General features: G+C 49.8%; 1 protein-coding gene across 3 annotated transcripts in view; it reads left to right on the top strand.

Annotated features, from left to right (window-relative positions):
* The window catches only part of ST8SIA5 (ST8 alpha-N-acetyl-neuraminide alpha-2,8-sialyltransferase 5), a 78,292-nt gene that overhangs the window by 35,844 nt on the left and 23,879 nt on the right, over positions 1 to 18,569 (top strand). For all 3 annotated transcript variants that reach the window (XM_036918671.2, XM_036918670.2, XM_036918674.2), the window contains one exon: positions 11,327 to 11,419. In XM_036918671.2, coding sequence (XP_036774566.1) covers positions 11,327 to 11,419 — 93 coding nt within the window. The remainder of the gene's footprint in view (positions 1 to 11,326; positions 11,420 to 18,569) is intronic.

The raw sequence follows: 18,569 nt of genomic DNA, 5'->3' as shown, positions 1-18,569 counted from the left end.
TCTTCCTGCTGTTTGTTGTGAATCATTAATTCACAGTATTGTTCTGGCTTGGTCAGTGAGGCAGAAAAACCGAGGGAAACCTGGGATCATATTTTAATGCTGGGTGTGAAAGGAAGGAGCGACACACAGCAGCAATTCACCGGAGAATTCCGCTTTATTGGGGAAAGGTGCTGGGCTATATAGGAAGGGGCATGGGGTGATTGTGGTGTTACTTCTACGGGGCTGGTGGCTATTGGCTAGGTGCTGGGAGTGGGAGTGGGGAGAGAGGTGATAGGTCCTTAGGTGGCGCTGTCGGGAACTGAGGACCCGGAAGAGAAGCCAGAAGTTCGCCATCTTACTGGTGGGGGCCTTCATTCCCCCCTTTCTCCTCTATGGGGTTGTGGACGTTGCTTTCTTTCTGACTGCTTCCTGCTGAACGGGGGCGGAGAAGGGAGTGAGGGCTTGAGGACTGGGAGGAAAGGGTTGATAGGACTCCCCACAGTAAGGACCAGTAGATGTGGGCTTCTTCAGGTTGGAAATCAATGAAGGTTCCCTGTAACCATAGGTCGAGGACTTGTTGATTCTAATGGTGCCAAGAGGATACGGGTGCCAGAAGCCAGGCGTCTGCGGCCATTGTTTCCAGGAACAGTTTCCAGCGGAGAGAGGGGTCCATCTCAGCGTGTGGTGAGGAGGTTACGTGAGGGTGAGGGATCTTCTGTGGCTAAAAGCTGGTAGTTCCTGAGTAAAAGCTGGTTGAAAATTTGATTAGAGGTTTTACCGACTTGGGATTTGATAAACTTTACTATACAAGGCAAGAAGAGACAGGCGTGAAGAATGATTATTATGGGGCCTGCAATGGGCCAGAGCCAGGTAAGGAGGGGGTTTGTTAGTATTGAAGAGAATGGGTTGGAATTGGAAGCAGAGTGGAGGCTGGAGGCAAGGTCGGTGAGTTTGGTAATGTCAGTTTCTACAATGCCGGATTCGTTGATGTAATAGCAGCACTCTTCTTGAAGGAAGACGCAGGTGCCGCCCTTCTCGGCTGTAAGCAGATCTAAGGCCCGCCGGTTTTGAAGGGTGACCTTAGCTAGCGAAGTGACCTGTCTTTGGAGAGAGGCCAGGGAATCGGCAGTGGATGTCAGGGCTCCCTCAAGTTTGGCGTTGAGATCTTTAATTGTTAGTATTGAAGAGAATGGGTTGGACCCAAGGCTGAGGTGGTCAAAGAGATACCGACCATGATGGGAGGGACAGCAGCCCTTTTTGTGCGTGAGGGCAAGGGAGATTGGAGCTCAAGGAATTCTGCCATGCTGTAAAGTGTAAGCTGTGGGATTAGGGTGATGAGAATGCAGGGTATATTGGAGTTGGGAGGCAGTGAGTTGAAAAGACTGCCACTGCACCAAAAGAAGTGTCCTGGTTGTGTAAAAGTTTTAGAGTCGGAGGTGGGGGTGTAGATAGAGAGACAGTGAAGTGCACTGGAAGTGGGGAGGGGTTGGGCCTACACAGTGGTGGATGGTGAGATTGTTTGCATATTCTGGTTCCCATAGGGGTATGTCTGCCAGGGGGCGGAGGGGTTGTCCTTCTGCATGGAAGGAATAGTTGGAAATATTAAGGGGCACAGTGGCCAGCAGTGGGCGCTATAGTGATGCGCACAAGAAACAATTGGCGGTGTTAAGGGTGTGGTTGAGAAAGATGGTGGTGCCTTGAATGAGCTGTAACCAAGAGTAGGAGAAATTAGAAGAGGGGGGGATAAGAAGATGAAGAGGCGCCATCAAGAGTTTGGATAATGACTTTTTCGGAATGTCCGATATCTGATGCAACTTGAGAGGTCTGGGAATGAGAGGGAACATGCTCTCGAGAGATATGAAGGGTACCGTGGGGGGTCGAGGACCCCCCGTAGTAAACTGAGGCTGTGACTCCGGTGGCCCATCGAGAGTCCCAGGGATCTGGGATTGATAAGGAGAATGAGCTGTTGGGATATTTTATGAAACGGTTGGAGGAGTAATACTGTGGGTACCGGGAGTTACCCATGTAGTGAATGGCGCAAGACCAGTAGGGACATCCCCTGTAGGTGTCTGGCCATCACCTGCAATAGGCTTGTTTTTGGTCATAGAGGAAGCAGAGGTAGGGAGAATAAAGGTAGCTGCTAGTGAGCACTTCGGTGGAGGGAGGAAAGTGGAGGTATGAAGGCTCAGAGCAGCCTTCCAGAGGGCAGTCTGATGTGGCAATGAGAGTAGTAACTTTTGTTTGATGCTGTGTGTAAGTCTGTCTGACTTTGAATCGCCATACAAAGGAGGCTGGGGTGGTGGGGAAGACAATAGGAATGAGGAAAAAAAGCGAGAGAGCAGTAAAGGAGGAAAAAGTCATGATTCAGGTATGGATGGCAAAGGGGGTGAACGGGAGATGAGGAGTTTCAAGGGATCAGAGGGATGAAGCGTGGTAGAGTAGACAGCATCTTGGGCTGTATCTGAAGGACTCTGGGTTGTGACCGATAGGTCTTAGGTGTCCAGAGAAGGTGGGTCCTGGGTGTTTGGTTTCAACCTGGAGATATGAATCCAAGGGGTGACAGAGTTATCAGGCAGTAAGAGCTTGGTGGCCAAGGGGGTGCAGAGAATAACTGGGTGTGGACCTTCCCATTTTGGGGTGAGAGAGGGCCGATCCTCTGGCGGCTTATAAAACACTAGTTGGCCGGGCTGTAAGACAGGAGGGTTTTGGGAGGCGGATGGATCAGGAAGGAGCCAATCCTGATATTTCCACAATTCAGTGCGGAGGAGAGAGAGTAGCGGAAGGGCCATATTGGGAGGAATTGGTCCTTTGTGGGAAGGGAGTCCTGGGGGTAGAATTGGGCGGCCGTACATGATCTCAAAGGGTGACAAGAAGGAAGGTTCCTTTGGGAGGGCCCGAATGCGGAGTAGAGCTAAGGGAAGTAAGCGAACCCAGTCAAGGTGTAGTTCTGGAGATAGTTTGGTCAGGATGTCTTTTAGAGTCCTATTGGCTCTTTCTACTTTTCCCGAAGCCTGTGGTCGATAAGGACAGTGTAGGTGCCAGGGGAGTGAGAGCAACTTGGAGAGGTTCTGAATAATTTGGGCAGTGAACTCAGGGCCGTTATCTGATTGGAGGGAAGTGGGCATCCTGAACCTAGGAAAGATCTGGGTGAGGAGGATAGAGGCAACCGCGGACGCTCGTTTGTTAGTGGTGGGGAAAGCCTCGACCCATCCTGAAAATGTATCTACTAACACGAGTAGGTATCTGGTACGCCGTACGGGGGGCATGTTAGTGAAGTCTATTTGCCAATCTGCGGCGGGGACATTACCCCTTGCTTGATGAACCGGGAAGGGTCAGGCCTTGAGGGGGTATTAGGGTTAGTGCGTCGGCAGATGGTGCACCTGCGGTGATTTGGTTAAGTAGGGTTTTGTCTTCAGGAGAGAGAGAAAAAAAGGATTGTAAAAAATGGATCAAGGATTGGGTGCTAGGATGGAACAGATCGTGTAAGAAGTGGAAGAGGGACTCTTTGTCCTGGGAACAGAGGGAGACACCCTCTTGTGATAAGGCTAAAACCGCAAGGGCAGACGGATCGCTGTCTGGTGCTTCTTCTGATTGGGCAACCGACCGGGCTACTCTGTCAGCTTTATTGTTACCTCTTGTAATGGGGCAGTCGTCCTTTTGATGTGATTTGCAGTGGACTATGCCCAGTCAGTGTGGGAGTTGTGAAGCCTCTAGAAGTTTAGTAATTAAGGCTGAATTAGTGATGGAATTCCCTTTTGTGGTGAGGAGGCCTCGTTCTTTCCATACTGCTGCGTGAGACAAGAGAATGTGGAATACGTATTTGGAGTCAATGTACAGTGTGAGAGATGTGTCCCGGGCCAGAGTGCAAGCTCTGGTGGCTGCAATGAGTTCAGCCTGTTGATTGGTTGTACCGGGGGGTAGGGCTCGTGCCACGATGACGTCTTTGAGGGAGACTACTGTGTATCCTGCGTAATGGGTGCCCTCATGTTTAAAGGAGGACCCGTCAGTAAACCAGATGAGGTCGGAGTGTGAGAGGGCTCCTTCGGAGATCGTGGAGTGGCACGGGAGGAAGTTGTGAAGGGCTTCCAGGCAATCATGCGAGGGAGTATGAGGAGAGTAGGGTAGAGGAAGAAGAGTGGCCGGATTCAGGGGCTGGCAGGGGAGGAAAGAAATGTCTGGATTTTGGAGGAAAGAGGACAGTAAAGTCAGGAGTCTGGAGGGAGGGAGAGTCTGTAAACTTTTGTAGGTTAAGAGATCCTTTAGGTGATGTGGGTACAGAATGGTAAGGGGCACCCCGAATGTCAGTTTATGAACTTCCTTCTGCAAGAGCTGTCCAGCGGCTAATGCCCGTAGGCAGGGGGCCCATCCCCGAACTGTGGGGTCTAATTGCTTGGAAAGATAAGCTACTGGGGCAAAGGATGGGCCATAATGTTGGCCTAGGACTCCTAGAGCTTGACTGGACCTCTCATGAATGTATAATGAGAAGGGCTTCGACAAATCAGGAAGATGGAGAGCTGGGGCTTCCACAAGGGCTTGACGGAGCTTAATGAAGGAGTGTCGGGGTGAGGAGGATAATGGTTCTTCAGGGGGGCCCTTGCTGAGGTCATATAGTGGCCTTGCCAACAGGGAGAAGTTAGGGATCCACGCTCTAAAATACCCAGCCAGGCCTAGAAAGGAAAGGATTTCTGTCTTGGTTTTGGGAATGGGCAGGTCAGAGAGGAGCCGTTTTCTGTCTGAGGTAATGGACTTTCTTTGTTGAGATAGAAGAAATCGGAGGTAAGTGACAGAAGGGGAAGAGATTTGAGCTTTGACGGGGGATACCCGGTAACCTCTGGAAGCTAGAAGGTTAAGTAGGGAGGCAGTGTCAAGTTGAGACTGTTCCCACGAGGGACTGCAGAGTAGAAGATCGTCAATGTATTGTAATAAGGTGGACTCGGAGTGATCATGATGAAACTGTTTGAGGTCCTGAGCTAGGACCTGTCCAAAAATATGGGGACTATCTCGGAAGCCTTGTGGCAAAACTGTCCAAGTGAGTTGTTCAGAATGTCTTGTGTATGGGTCCGTCCAGGTAAAGGTGAAAAAATCTTGGGAGGAGGGGTCCAGAGGGATAGAAAAAAATGCATCCTTGAGATCTAGGACTGAGAAGTGGGAGGCCGAGGCAGGGATCCGCAATAAAAGGGTGTATGGATTTGGAACTAAGGGATGGATAGGGATGACAGCCATGTTGACGAGGCGAAGGTCTTGGACAAGGCAGAAAGATCCGTTGGTTTTTTTAACAGCTAATATGGGGGTATTAAATGGGGAGTGAGTGGGTCTGAGGTAATTTTTGTTTAAAAGATCTTGAATGATGGGTTGGAGGCCTATGAGGGCTGAAGTGGTTAGGGGGTATTGGGCCTGACAGATATACTGAGAGGGGTCACGTAATTTGATAGAGGCAGGACATAGAGCCACGGAGGGGCTTGTAATGTCCCAAACTTTGGGATTTACAGGGTGTATGAGGGTGGAACTGGAGCTTTCATTGGGTAGAGGGGGGTCGTCGGCTATGAGGGCCATCAGAAAGGGGGTACTGGGGGCTGTGGGAGTGGATATAGTTATGGAAACATGGAGGAGAGAAAGGATGTCCCGTCCTAGTAAAGGGATGGGACACTGGGGCATAACCAGGAAGGAGTGGGAGAAAGGTATGGGATTGTCTTGGATTGTGCATAAAAGGGGGGGGGTTTAATGGGAAAATCTGTTTACCTCCTACCCCGACTATAGGAGTAATGGCAGGCGTGGTAGGGCCCTGGTATTCTCGCAAGACTGAGAAGGTGGTTCCTGTATCTAGGAGGAAGGAGATGGGGCGACCGTCTACTATTAAAGTAACCCTGGGCTCCTGTTTGGTGATGGAAATGGTCAGGCGAGAAGCCCCCAGGCCCTTTCAATCTTCTTCTGCCAGCCTCACTATGGCAGGCTTAGGATGGGGGTTGTTCGTCCAGCCTCCCCTTTGGGTGGTTGGGCAATCAGACCCCCAGTGGCCCTTTTAGTGGCATCTGGGGCATGGGGTGGTAGGAGATCTGGGGGAGGGGCACGCCCTTGACCAATGTGCCTCTTATCCACACTTGAAACAAGCTCCTGGGGGGGGGGCTTGTTTGTAGAGGAGTGCCCAGGTTGTGGTTTTATCAGCTGGGCCAACATTTGGAAATTGGCCTGATCAGCCTTTTGTTTACGGCGTTCTTTCTCCTCCTCCCGGTTATGGAAGACTTTAAAGGCCACTGTTAGGATCTCAGTCTGTGGGGTAGCGGGGCCCTGTTCTAACTTTTTGAGTTTAGCCTTAATGTCGGGGTAGCTTTGAGCCAGGAAGTATGTCATAAGGACATGTCTCCCATCAGGCGTTTCTGGGTCCAGGCTGGTAACTGTAATAGGGCTTGAGTGAGTCTAAGAACTCGGAGGGAGTTTCCTCCCTCCTTTGGATTATGTTTTGGAGATTTTGAAAATTGACTACTTTATGAGCTGCCTTTTTCAGACCTGCTATTAAGCAGCAGGCGAAGATATCTCGAGAGCAGAGACCCACGGCGGTGTTATAATCCCAGTGTGGGTCTTGTTCGGGGACAGCGGTGGGGCCAGGGGTGTAGGTGGGGTCAGTCCTGTGGGTTTCGGTGGTGTGCGTTTGGGCGAAGTCCCAAACTCATCTGTGCTCTTCAGGAAGGAGGGTATTGGCCAGGAGCATGAAAATGTCATGATGTGTGAGGCTGTATGACTGGAGGGTCCACTGAAACTCCCTGATACATGTCGTGGGATCAGTGGAAAAGGAACCTAGGCATTTCTCAAGTTGGGCTAAGGAGAAAGGGACATGAACGTGCACGATGCCTTCGGATCCTGCTACCTCCTGGAGGGGGGGGCGATAATTTTGGGAGGCCCTCGGGACCGAGTCTGAGGGGGACTGAAGGGTTCTGGCTCAGTCCGTGGGGGAGAAACAGGTGATGGGGGCAAAGATGGAGGAGGCTCCTGGGACTTAGTTAGAGGGGGGCTGAAAGGCTCAGGCTCGATCTGCAGGGGGCGGTAAGGTGAGGGGGATGAAGGCGGAGGGGGTGAGGTGGGGGAGGAGATGGTGGTGGAGGAGGGGGGAGGGGCTGTTGTAAGAGAGGAGGGGGAAGGGAGTGGGTGGGAGGCCTCTGCAGGGGAGGAGGTGGAGGTGGCTGCGACGGCGGAAGAGGGCGGAGGGGTTGTAGGAGGGGGAGGGGCTGAAGGGGGAAGCCTGTATGGCGGAGGTTCATCGGCTGGGTCAAAGGTAATTGAAGAGGGACTGGGAGTGTGTGGAGGGAAGGGAGACGGCCTGCAGGCTAGGAGAACTTGGGGCGGGGAACAGGTGGTGCAGAGGCTGGGATTTTGAGCTAGGAGGCGGAAAGCCTCAATATAGGGAATCTCCTTCCATTTTTTCAGGCGCTGGCAGTAGGTAAAGAGATCGCGAGTGATGTTAGGATCAAGAGCTCCCCCTGCGGGCCATTGGTTGTGATTGTCTAGGGGGCATGTCGGCCAATCTTGGGAGCAGTATTTGCGGAGAAGTTTTGGTTTTATATCAGGCGTCAGGGAGAGGCTGGCTAGATGCTTGAGCAGGCATTCAAGAGGTGAGCTTCCAGGGAGGGATGAGGAGGCTCCCATGGCTAAAGGACAGAGGAGACAAACAGGGGAAGACGAACGGAGACCCTCGGACTGGGAGCAGACCGCAAGGAGACAAAGGGCGTCCCCGGTGATCCTTGGGGGTCTGCGGAAACTCGTATACGAGTCAGTTTCTTAGGAAGTGTGGGTCGTCACCCAGACTTCTCTAAGAAGGCAGAGTGCCGGAGTCATGGGGAACCTAGTACTAGGAGTTTTTGGCGGAAGGAACGGAAGGAGGAAGAGAGGGGGAAGGGAGCGTTCTCATCCGCAAAGGAGTCACCTTGTTTATGGCTGTTGGAGGAGGGCCTGAGCGTCCGCCGCAGCCGTGAAGGCCTGAGGTGGGGAGAGTTCCCTCCTCGTCCCCGAGCGTCAGGGCCTTGCCAGACGATCACGGTCAATGGCGCTGCGATAGCTCGGGGAAGAGCGGCCCACTCCGGGGGAAAACTTACCCAAAGGCCAGAGAGGAGTGGTGAGTGTGAGGAGCCAGCGCCGGAAAAAGAGGACGAGGGCAAGCTGCTGCTGGTGTCGGGGGAAGACGGGGCCCAGTTGGGGTGTCCCGTCTCCCGGGTTTCGGCACCAATGAAAGGAAAGGAGCGACACACAGCAGCAATTCACCGGAGAATTCCGCTTTATTAGGGAAAGGTGCTGGGTTATATAGGAAGGGGCATGGGGTGATTGAGGTGGCACTTCTATGGGGCTGGTGGCTATTGGCTAGGTGCTGGGATTGGGAAGGGGGGGTGATTGGGCTTCAGGTGGCGCCGGCGGGAACCGAGAACCTGGAAGAGAAGCAGGAAGTTTGCCATCTTATGGGTGGGGGCCCTTCAGGGTGAGTCTTTAAATATCACCTAAGTCAAACAGATTGTTTTTAGGAGAAAGAAGAGGGCCAGAGAGGGGAAATGATTTAGCCAAAGTCACACAGCTGGTTTTTGAGGCATACTCAAGAGGTGTTTATAAGTCTCCCACTCCCTGAGAACTCTAGAGTAAGTGTCCTCCTACTTATCTCCTGCATCATTTGAATCTGGAGCTTTTCTTAGTAGCTTGAGGTCATGGCTTCAGATGACCCAGTGTATTCCAAAGGGCTTGGTGCCACTGGCTCTGGTTGCAAACAATGATCTTTGTGATAAGACATCAGACCTAACTTACTGTTGTGTGACTGGAAAATGATGTGAGTTAGAGCCAAGTTCATGGAGTGTGGTCCCAGGCTGAACCCTTGTTCTTAGTTGCAGATAACTACATCCATTTTAGCCAGTTAAAGCAGAAAGGGAGTTAGTAAGGGTAAAACTAGCTCAACATTGCTGGTAAAGCTGAAGAAAGACTCTGGGCTGCTCTCCAGGAAGGTTTCCCCAACCTGCATAATGAAATGGGGCCACTGTGGAAGCTGCTGCCTCCGATATAATCACAAAGGTGCTGGCGCCATGGCAGTTGCCCAGCACTACACCTCCTCTGCTGCATTTTGGACCAGCAAAATGGTGCCCTGAGCTTTGTTATTCTTCACTGAAAACACAGCTCGGAATCAGTCTCATGCAAATGCTTCTGATCCCTTGAACCTATATTGCATCCAGAATCCTAGCTGCAAGGGAGTCTGGGAAAGATTGTTTTTAGCTTTCTGGACTCTGTAGTACACCAGGTATAGAGAGATAACAAAGACAGAGACCTTGTGTTTGAGATACAGTTTGGAAGGAGAAATAGATATAGAAACCCATGATTATAATGCCAATGCTATCTGCTCTAATTAAGAGACAAAGTAAGAGAGACCCCAGGGGTGGGGATCAGAGAAGGCTTCCCAGAAGTGGGGGCATTTGAAGTGGGTACTGAAGGATCAGTATGAGTTTTCTAAATGAGAAAGATGAGAAAGGCATTCCAAAACACAGGGGAAACAGAGAAAAAAGGTAAATGTGATATTCTGGGGCCCCTCCATGTCTAGATCTTATTAACTCTGCTTCAACCCTTTTATGACAGGAGAACAAGGAGCCAATTTGCTGTATAAAATGTTTTTATATTTTAAAATATTATTTAAAATTACTTAAATATAGTATTTATGATACTTCAAAATTATTAAATTATATTAAAATTATTAAGAACAAATATTTAGATATATATTTTTTTAATGAGTTAAATATGACATTATATTTAAAGGTACTTAAAATACAAAACTTTTAAAAAGAAGCCAGTGTGTTGGATAAAATGTCTTCATAAGCAGCACATATGTAAGCTCATACATGTACATCAGGCATGTGAGAATACATGTGAATGTACTGCTGCTACATGTTGGGAAGGTTTCTAGGAAGTGCTCCAGGAATGACTTTATTTTAAATCCTTGGTCATGGCTGGCAGGGCCCAGCAGCAGCCCTGGGGCACCCCTCCCACTTCTGATCCTCCAGGGCTACCTGTCTCAAGGCCACTGACCCCACAGTCAGAATGGCTTGACCCTGCAGGCTTCCTGATTCTGAGGCATCGAGGCCATCGTGGGTCCAACTCTCCCAGCTTAATGTGCCCCAGCCTCTTCTGAATGACCTCCAGAGAGGCCATGGGGGGGGGGGTGCACCTGGCTCTGCCCTGGGCTCCATGGCCGAGCCCTGCAGTGAACTACTGTGTTTTATATCGGCCGGAACCATCCACCCATCCCAAGTCAGGCAGATGCTCTTTCTTCTCTGGGCTGGTTTGAACTGTCTGGGGTGAGAAGGGGGTGCCTTGAAGGTCTCCTCACTCGATGGCTAAGGGAGGCCCGAGGGCCCTTCCTAGGGGCACCAGCCATGCTGTAGGTGAGTGGACACCCAGCTGTGCCACCTACCATCTCTGTGGCTCTGGGCAAGTGAGTTAACACCCAGAGCCTGTTCCGATGCTTCTGATAACTGCTTTCCTAGTAGGCTAGTTATAAAATTCAAAATCGAATGCATCGATATCAAGTGCTTGGCCCATGGTAAGCCTCAGGGAGCACTGCTGAGACTGGCATTGTTATTCTGCATGAAGCTGCAGGAGGGACTGTGAGGTGGCTGTGACCTGCTTGGAGCCAGCTGGTGTTGGAAAGGGCTAGAGCTCCTCTGCAGTGGGACCGAGCCCGTGCTGGCCCTGCCCTGCACTGACACCGTGACCTGCAGCTCCATCTGTTCAGCTTCCATTTTCTTAGCTGCCAAATGCTGAGAAAGAAATATCAGTCTCCCCAGGTTGAGCATGAGGATCAAGTGAGCTAATGGCAAAGGAAATGCTTATACAATGGAAAAACAGATCTCAGCTGTGCTCGTGGCTGTCACTGTGTGGCACTGCCAAGGGAAGGAGGAAGGAGAAAAGGGCGGGGAAGGGCAGGACCGGCCGAAGGACCGAGTCTCACTCCCAGTGCTGCCTCCTTCAGTGACCGATCAGAGGGTGGGAACAAGCGCACGCACAGAGCATCCTCCTTCCTGGCCCCTCATAGCCACCAGCTTGGAACCAAACCGACTTCAGGATGTCATGATTTGCTGAAATGGGTTCACAACCCATACATGCTTACACTCCCAGGGTAGTGGGGTGCTCTGAAAAATCAGCCACCCACTGATGAAACCAGAGGGCCCCAGAGGTTCTGGAATTCCCAGACCAGGTCATCAGATGGGGTGGGGCTGGTTTGCTTTATTTATTTGACCAGGACAGACCCCGTCCCCCAGACAAGAGCCCCACAGGCCCCCGAAAGTCTGACTGGCTTCTCTGAATAGTAACCTCTGTCCCCCTTGGTTCCCAGGTACTTTCAATTTTACGAGGGCCCTTTTGAATATAACTCCACACGATGCTTGGAGCTGAGGCATGAAATCTTGGAAGTGAAGGTGCTGTCCATGTGAGTGTGGTGGGGGTGGGGGTGGGGTGGGGGGTGCATGCAGGGCTGGGCTACGGCTGGGGGTGGGTCGGGGCACAGAGAGAGGGAAGCAGGAAATGTGGTGGATCCTAACAGAGCAGGAATTAGGTCTACTTCCCTGGGGCCCTGGCATTTAGAGAGCCCTGGAGGGCCAGATGCAGGGAGGATTCTGTACGTTTTATGAAAAAACGCCAAGTGTGCAAGTTACCTCCAGTGTTGTGGGCATTTCTGTCCCTGGCTCAGTTACCAGTCTCTGTGATTGTCATCACTGGGCACCTCTTGTATAGAGGGAATTGAAGAGGATACAGGAATACCTTATCTGAAATTCAATACTTCATACTGAGGCCTTAAAAAAAATTTATATTCATTAAAATTTTTTTATTATTTAAATGATACAACATTCAAGTGGTACAAAAAGGTATACAGTGACAAGTCCTGTGCCCAGCTGCCTGGTTCTCCTCCTCAGATGCACCCCATGTATCCTCGTGCATCTTCCAGACAGTCTGGTAATAAACCAGCACTAATGTACAGAAGTTCTTTCCCTGTTTTTTTTACACAAATGGCAAAAGAACTGTCCTCCCCACTCCCCACTCAACAGTGGATCGCCTATGGCTCTTTTATGACCTGTGTGGGGGAAAGCTCATTACCTGTGAAACATTTCAGCATCTCTGCCCAGCCCAGCTTTCCCTCCCTCACGGGACTGCCAGGAATTGAGTAAACCCATTTAGAGGAATCTGTGTTACATTAACCATGACAGGATATATTGATATTTATTTGAAAGCAGTTATATCTGAGTGCAGAAGAAATATAATTTAGTCAAGCAGTCTTGGATGCTGTTGTGAATGCGAGAGCCCCCTACCATGATCCTCAGGACAGTGTCCAGGGCCCCAGGCAGGAGCCATTGCTCCTTTAGCCATTGGACATGATTTCGGGGAAGTGGGGCTGGAGGGAGAACAGGGGCTCCAAAGCCAACTCTGGGACTTACCAGCTCTGTGTCTTTATTTAAATTACTTAACCTCTCTGAGCTTTTCCTTACCTATAAAAATGGGGACACGATTACCTAGCTTTTTTGGGTTGTTATAAATCCTTGCTGATACAGTGTGTGTGAAAGTAGATAGCCCAGCAGCCCACGTCCTTATCAGCACCCATAATAGGTGCTTACACGTGTTCGTGTGCCTCCTCCTTTCCTTCCCTGCCCTTCTTTCCCCTCTGGAGTCAGCAGCAGCTTTTCCAGGCTGTTCTTCAGACTCCAGAAGCTTAGTAGTTACAGGAAAGCTGCAAGGATAAGACCCAGCCAGCTGGGATTAGCTGAGTTGTTCATGGTGCCTGTGCTAACCAAGGGGCTCTGTCCTCCCTCCCGAGGGTAACACCCTCCCGTCCATCCCCCCCAGCCCTGACAGAGCACACTGTGTGGTCCCTGCCCTCATGGAGCTCACAGCCCTATGGGGAAGTGGACAGTAATTACTAATTACCATAGGGAGATGAGGGGGTGACAGGGAACTTGACCTGGGCTGGGGCAGGGAGGGGGTGAGCAGGCAGGGCTCTGTGAGGAAGGGACACTGGCGCTCTGGTCTGAAGAGTGAAAGGAGTTAACTAGGTCAGGAGGATTCCAGATGGAGGGAACAGTGTGTGCAAGGGCCCTGTGCCAGGAGGGATCCCTCTGTGTCCCAGGCTCTGAAGGGAGGGCAGCTTGAATGCCAGCATGAAAAGGGAAGTGGGAGCCATGTTGCTAGAGGGCAACAGTGGCCGAAGTGGGTGGGGCCTTGCAGTGCAGGCCAGGATTTAGATTTTATTTGTATCTGAGGGCAGAGGGAACCCATGGGCAGGGTTTAAGCAGGTGGTAGTGGGGCAGGCAGCAATGTGATTGGTGTTGGGTATATTCTGCTGGGAGTTGGGATTTGGTGGCAAAGAAGGCCACCCAGACCATAGTCAGGAGCAGATTCATAAGCTCCTCGGTAGAGGGCCTTGGTCTTTTCTCAGAATTCAGAGGTCTCAGGCCCTTCGGAGCTGCCCTGTGGAAGGAAGGCCACAGCACTCTCGCTGAGAGCGTGCCTGAGAGTTTTCAAAGGGCAAATGGCTTTTTTAAATTATAAAATTTCTTCATGGCAGTTTCTTCATGGTGTCTTCAAGGTCTGGACAGGAAGATCTAAGAGATCCCATAATAGGGCATCCTTCTAGGTCACTTCCCATCCCTCTGCATACATTTTCTGTCCGTTCGCATCAGTCTCCGTATGAGTGTGCCAGGGCTGCCGTAACAGTGTGCCGCAGGCCAGGTGGCTTAACTGCAGAACTCCATTTTCTCACAGTTCAGGAGGCTGAAAGTCTGAGATCAAGATCACAGAAGAAACCAATCTTGGCTTGTAGATGGCTGTCCTCTTCCTGTGTCTTCACATGCTGTACACTTCCTTCTGTACCTGTCTGTGTCCTAATTTCCTCTTCTTATAAGGACACCAGTCATCTTGGATTAAAGCCTACCCCGGTGATGACATTTTTACCTAATCACTTCTTTAAAGAACTTATATCCAAATATAGTCACATTCTGAGATATTGGGGGTTAGGACTTCAACATATGAATTTAGAGGGAGACACAATTCATCTCATCATAGTCCCCATCTCAGCTTCTATTTAGGGACCAAACTAGAAAGTACCTGGGCCCTAAATCACAAGTGGTGGGTGGGATGGGGAACCTCAGATTTCCCCGTGGTCTGTGTCCACCTTGTCATGGACTCTGGTTGGGGGCCTTTGGTTCTCTGCATGTTTACCTTTTTGCTCTCATCTCCTCCGGGCACTTTTCTGGTCTCCTGAGCAGAGCAGCCATCTCAGATGTGACCTCTGGGCCTTGCACCAGCCCGGCTCTTCCATGGCTCTTGCCCTCCCTGTGGTCTCCAAGCCCTGGGAGTCTGGGCACTGGTGGTACTGGAGGTCTGAAAAGAGAGGACAGATGGGGCATCACCGTCTGAGCAGTGGATGCCAGGAAACAGCAAGCCCAGTGCCTCCCTTCCTGGGTCCCCAAGCTGTGGGTCAGTGAGCCCTCTAGGGCCAAAATCCAAGAGCCCAGAGGCCGGCTCTAATTTGAGTGGTGCTGACACCACATGGACACCTGCAGGCTTCACTGTGCTGCAGCTCAGAGCTGTGTGCGGTGCTCGTAGGGGAGACCCTGAGTCATGGGAGAAGATTAAATCCCCATCTGTGAGTGGAGGGGTGGGACGGATGCTCTGCGGCCCCTCAGACACATGGATGTCAGCTGGTGTTCTCTTGAGGAGACAGGGAGGTGTGTGATTCATCCGGGAAAGGGTTTGATCCAGAATCACTCCAGTCAGTGCTAAAAATCACCCAGCTGGCAAATTCCCACATGGAAAAGCCTCGTTCCCTGACAATGTCAGGTATATGAGAAATTTCTCTGTGATGATTTGTCATGAAAATGCATTGTCACTAATACTTATAAAAATTAATTATGCTTAATTGTAGTTATTTTAGAGCCTCAATTTGTAAACTATTGTTGCTGTTGCTCATCCCTACGTAGGTGGTGCCGGGGACCTCACCCGGGCCTCTTCTGCTGCCCCTTTCCCATCTTTCTGGGTGGGGAACCCCAGACTGAGCCCAGGAGAGAGACCAGGAGCCAGGGCCCCCTGGGCAGGGCCCCTTTGTAAGAGGCATCTCTGAGGCGTCTGCGTCTGAGTCTGACTGTGGGGCTCAGGATGTGTTTGTTAAATGAATGAATGTGCAGAGGGAGTGGACAAGCCCAGAGAAAACCAAGGAGGCCATGGAAGAAATGGGGGGAGAAAGAAGAATGATGAGGTGATGATAGGATGACCTTCTCCTTATCATCACCAGCTCTTGCACGTGGCTGGAAAAATGAAGGAGAATACAAAAGCTTATAATAATAAAAAGTGGCGGTCCTCTGTCCCACACTTCTCCCCAAAGCCCTGCTCCCATGCCTCCCAGTAATACCCACATGCTGCTGTTTCTCCACACACCACGTTTACCCAGGGAACATTCATGGCCTCCTTTTCCTGGGTGAGGACTGGGCTCCCTTTCACCACACCCAATCCCCTCCCCACCTTTCCCAGCCGAGGGGTATTGCTATTTTTAGTTCTTCTATCTATAGATTGCCTAAGTAGCCTATTTCTTGTCCTTCCAAATATTGGCAGTATCTCTTGATCCTGTACTTTGTAAGAAGAGACTATTAAAATTATCCCTACTTTTTAGTTCCAGCCTCTGGCTTCAGTTATCCATCAGTTTACCTTTAAAATGTCAAGGCTGATAACATTGACATTCTATTTGTAACCATAGCCAGCCTTTTTTGGGGGGTTTTCTCTAGAGGTTGATTCTGAAATTTGAACATCAGAAAATAATGATTCCATTTTCTTTCTTTCTTACACTTCCCCCTCTTTTGTCTGGAGCTTCTAGTTATCTTTTCTTTCTTGATCTCTTTGTGCATATTATGCCCTGTTTTTTTTCTGCATCTCCAGTAGTCAGGCATTTCCCCCCCAGGGCCTCCCTTCATCCTCCGGCTCCAGCCTGGGCAGGCTGATCTTTTGGTGGGTCACACACCGTTGTCCCGGGACTTCCCTTCTCTGCTTCCTGAGGTTGGTTTCATCTCTGCTTAGAACCCATAGCTGCTTCTTTCTTGGTTTCCTCCACCCATCTTCAAGAAATTTCCCCCAAAATGATGGGTGGGAGGTAAGGTTGAGTCCTTCTGTGGCTAAATGACTTAGTTCCTCCCTGCTAATTGTTTGTTCCTTTGGTGAGGTTGTTGTTTTAGGTGAAAATTGTTTCCCCCCAGAATGCTGACAACCTCCATCTCCCAGCATTAGGGCTATGTGAGCATGGTACTAGTTGTTCCTTTAGAGGTGATCTGTTTCCTTCTCTCCAGTGTCTTTTCAGATCATGACAGTTCTGAAATGTCCCAATAGCTGGCTTCAGACTAGACACCCACTGGGACCTCTTCATCTGGGGCTCATGTCCAAACTCTTGAACTCTCTCTGGGGTTTCTTTATGTTTTCTCCTCACCGCTTGCCTCGACTTCCTCCGTCTGGTACACTGAGAGGCACGTCCTGGATCTTGCAGACTGCTGCGTTAGCTCTCACATGCTTTAATCTCATTTTTTCTATCTCTGTTTCCTTTGCTTCGACTTTCCAAGAAAATTCCTTTACTTCAGCTTCAGTTCTTTGAATGAACCTTTTCCCCACCAGGAGCTCTTGTTTTGTTCTCAGAGCAGTCTGTTCCTATTGTAAGGATGTCACATCTCCTTAAATATCTCTGAAGACGCCCAAGTTATATTTTGTTCCTCCAATATTTTTCTCTCTGGATATTTTATCAGATGGTTTATCTTCATCTGTTTCTTTCAGGTTGGCCAGATTACCCTTGGTTATTGATTCCTATTTAAATTTAAAACAATAAAAAGCTAATAGGAGCTCTGTGTCTGAGAGCAGACCTTCCTTAAGGGTGGCTGTTCAAGATTTTGCTCCTCTTGCTGCTAGAATATCCAGATCGCTGATAATTTTTTGGGGGGGAGGAACTACCTGGCAGTCTGATTTAAGCCCTCCTCTCCCTCTGCTAGGCATTAAATATTTGACTGCCAGAAGGGAAGGTCGGGGCTAATGGTTCTGGGTATGGACATACAACAGATCCCCATTTTCAGCACCATGCCCTTCCCCACCCCCTTCCCACTTTATAATTTTCCATGTGGATTGACTCTCTCTCTGAGCTGTGCCAACCCTCCTTAGGCCACCCCTCCTCCTTCCAACACTCACTGTCATCTTTCTTCCATGGAGACACTCCTCCTGGCATTCTATTTGTCTGGCAGGTGTATACCCTTTTTATTCCTCTTCTGGAATGTTAATGGTGTCTTGGGAGAAAGGAGATAGTGCCTGGGATCAACCCTTTACTTTATTTAAAAAGGATCTCTGTTTTTGTGAAACAGTTTATAAAATATTTTTACACATATTATCTCATTTGATCTTGAAAATGATGTTTAAGATTGGCAGGACAGAAGGTCACAGAGGGATTTAATGACTTTCCCCAGGTCACACTGCAAGTTAGAAATGGAGCCAGAATTCAAGGCTGGGTGTCTGGGCCCTGACTGTGTTCCAGTGTGTGACAGGGCACTGGAGGCACAGAGAATGGGGCCTAGACACTGCTAACAGTTGAACTTGGGACCCCAACCTGCAGTATTGCCAGGGCTGTTTCTAGGAGGTGTTTGAGGCATTGGTCAAGCAGGGGCTGCTCTAGGGGTCTGAGGGTTGCAGGGAGCCAGGGAGAGAAGCTGTGAGTGAGCAGGATGCTGCTGGGTTATGGCACCTCTCCCCTGATGTCCCATGAGCTTGAGAAGTTAGAGCTGCTGTGGGAGGTTTGGGGAAGCAGAAGGAAGGTGTCAGGATGAGATTATGGGCTCTATCCAACTCCTTAAAGCTGCCAAGAAGGTTCCTTTGTGCTCCCTTTTCTCTCTGCCTGGAATACTCTCCCCAGATATTTGTGTGGCTCACTTCCTGAGTCATTTCAGTTCTTTGTGCAGGGTTCTCCTCTTCCAGGAAGCCTTCCTTTGATTAACTGGAAAAGGTCACTTCATTTTTCTTCACTTACCACTCCCTGACATGGCATTAATACCTGTCTTTTTCTTTTTCTTTTTCTTAATTGTGGCAAGAACCCTTAACATGAGATATACCCTCTTAACAAGGTTTTGGGGCACAATACAGTGCTGCTAACTGTAGGCACTAGTTGTACAGCAGATCTCTAGGATTTATTCATCTGATATAACTGAGACTTTAAACTCATTGAACAGCAACTCGTCATTTCCCCTTCCCCAAACCCCTGACAACCACCATTCTGTTCTGTTTCTATGAGACGGATTATTTTAGATGCCTCATAGGAGTGGAATCACGCCGTGTTTGTCCTTCTGCGACTGGCTTACTTCACTTAGTACAATGTCCTCCAGATTCATGCAAGTCATCATGTATGCCAGGGTCTCCCTTTTTTTTTAAGGCGGAATAATATTCTGTTATATGTATATGGTGCATTTTCTTTATCCATTGATTCATCAGTACGCATTAGGTTGTTTCCATGTTTGGTTATTATGAATAATGCTGCAGGAACATGGGAGTGCAGGTATTTCTTTGAAATCCTGATTTTA

The sequence above is a fragment of the Manis pentadactyla genome, chromosome 6, assembly GCF_030020395.1.
Source record: "Manis pentadactyla isolate mManPen7 chromosome 6, mManPen7.hap1, whole genome shotgun sequence".
Taxonomy (NCBI): domain Eukaryota; kingdom Metazoa; phylum Chordata; class Mammalia; order Pholidota; family Manidae; genus Manis; species Manis pentadactyla.
Note: the sequence above shows the minus strand (reverse complement) of the source record. Positions and strands in the feature narration are given on the sequence as shown.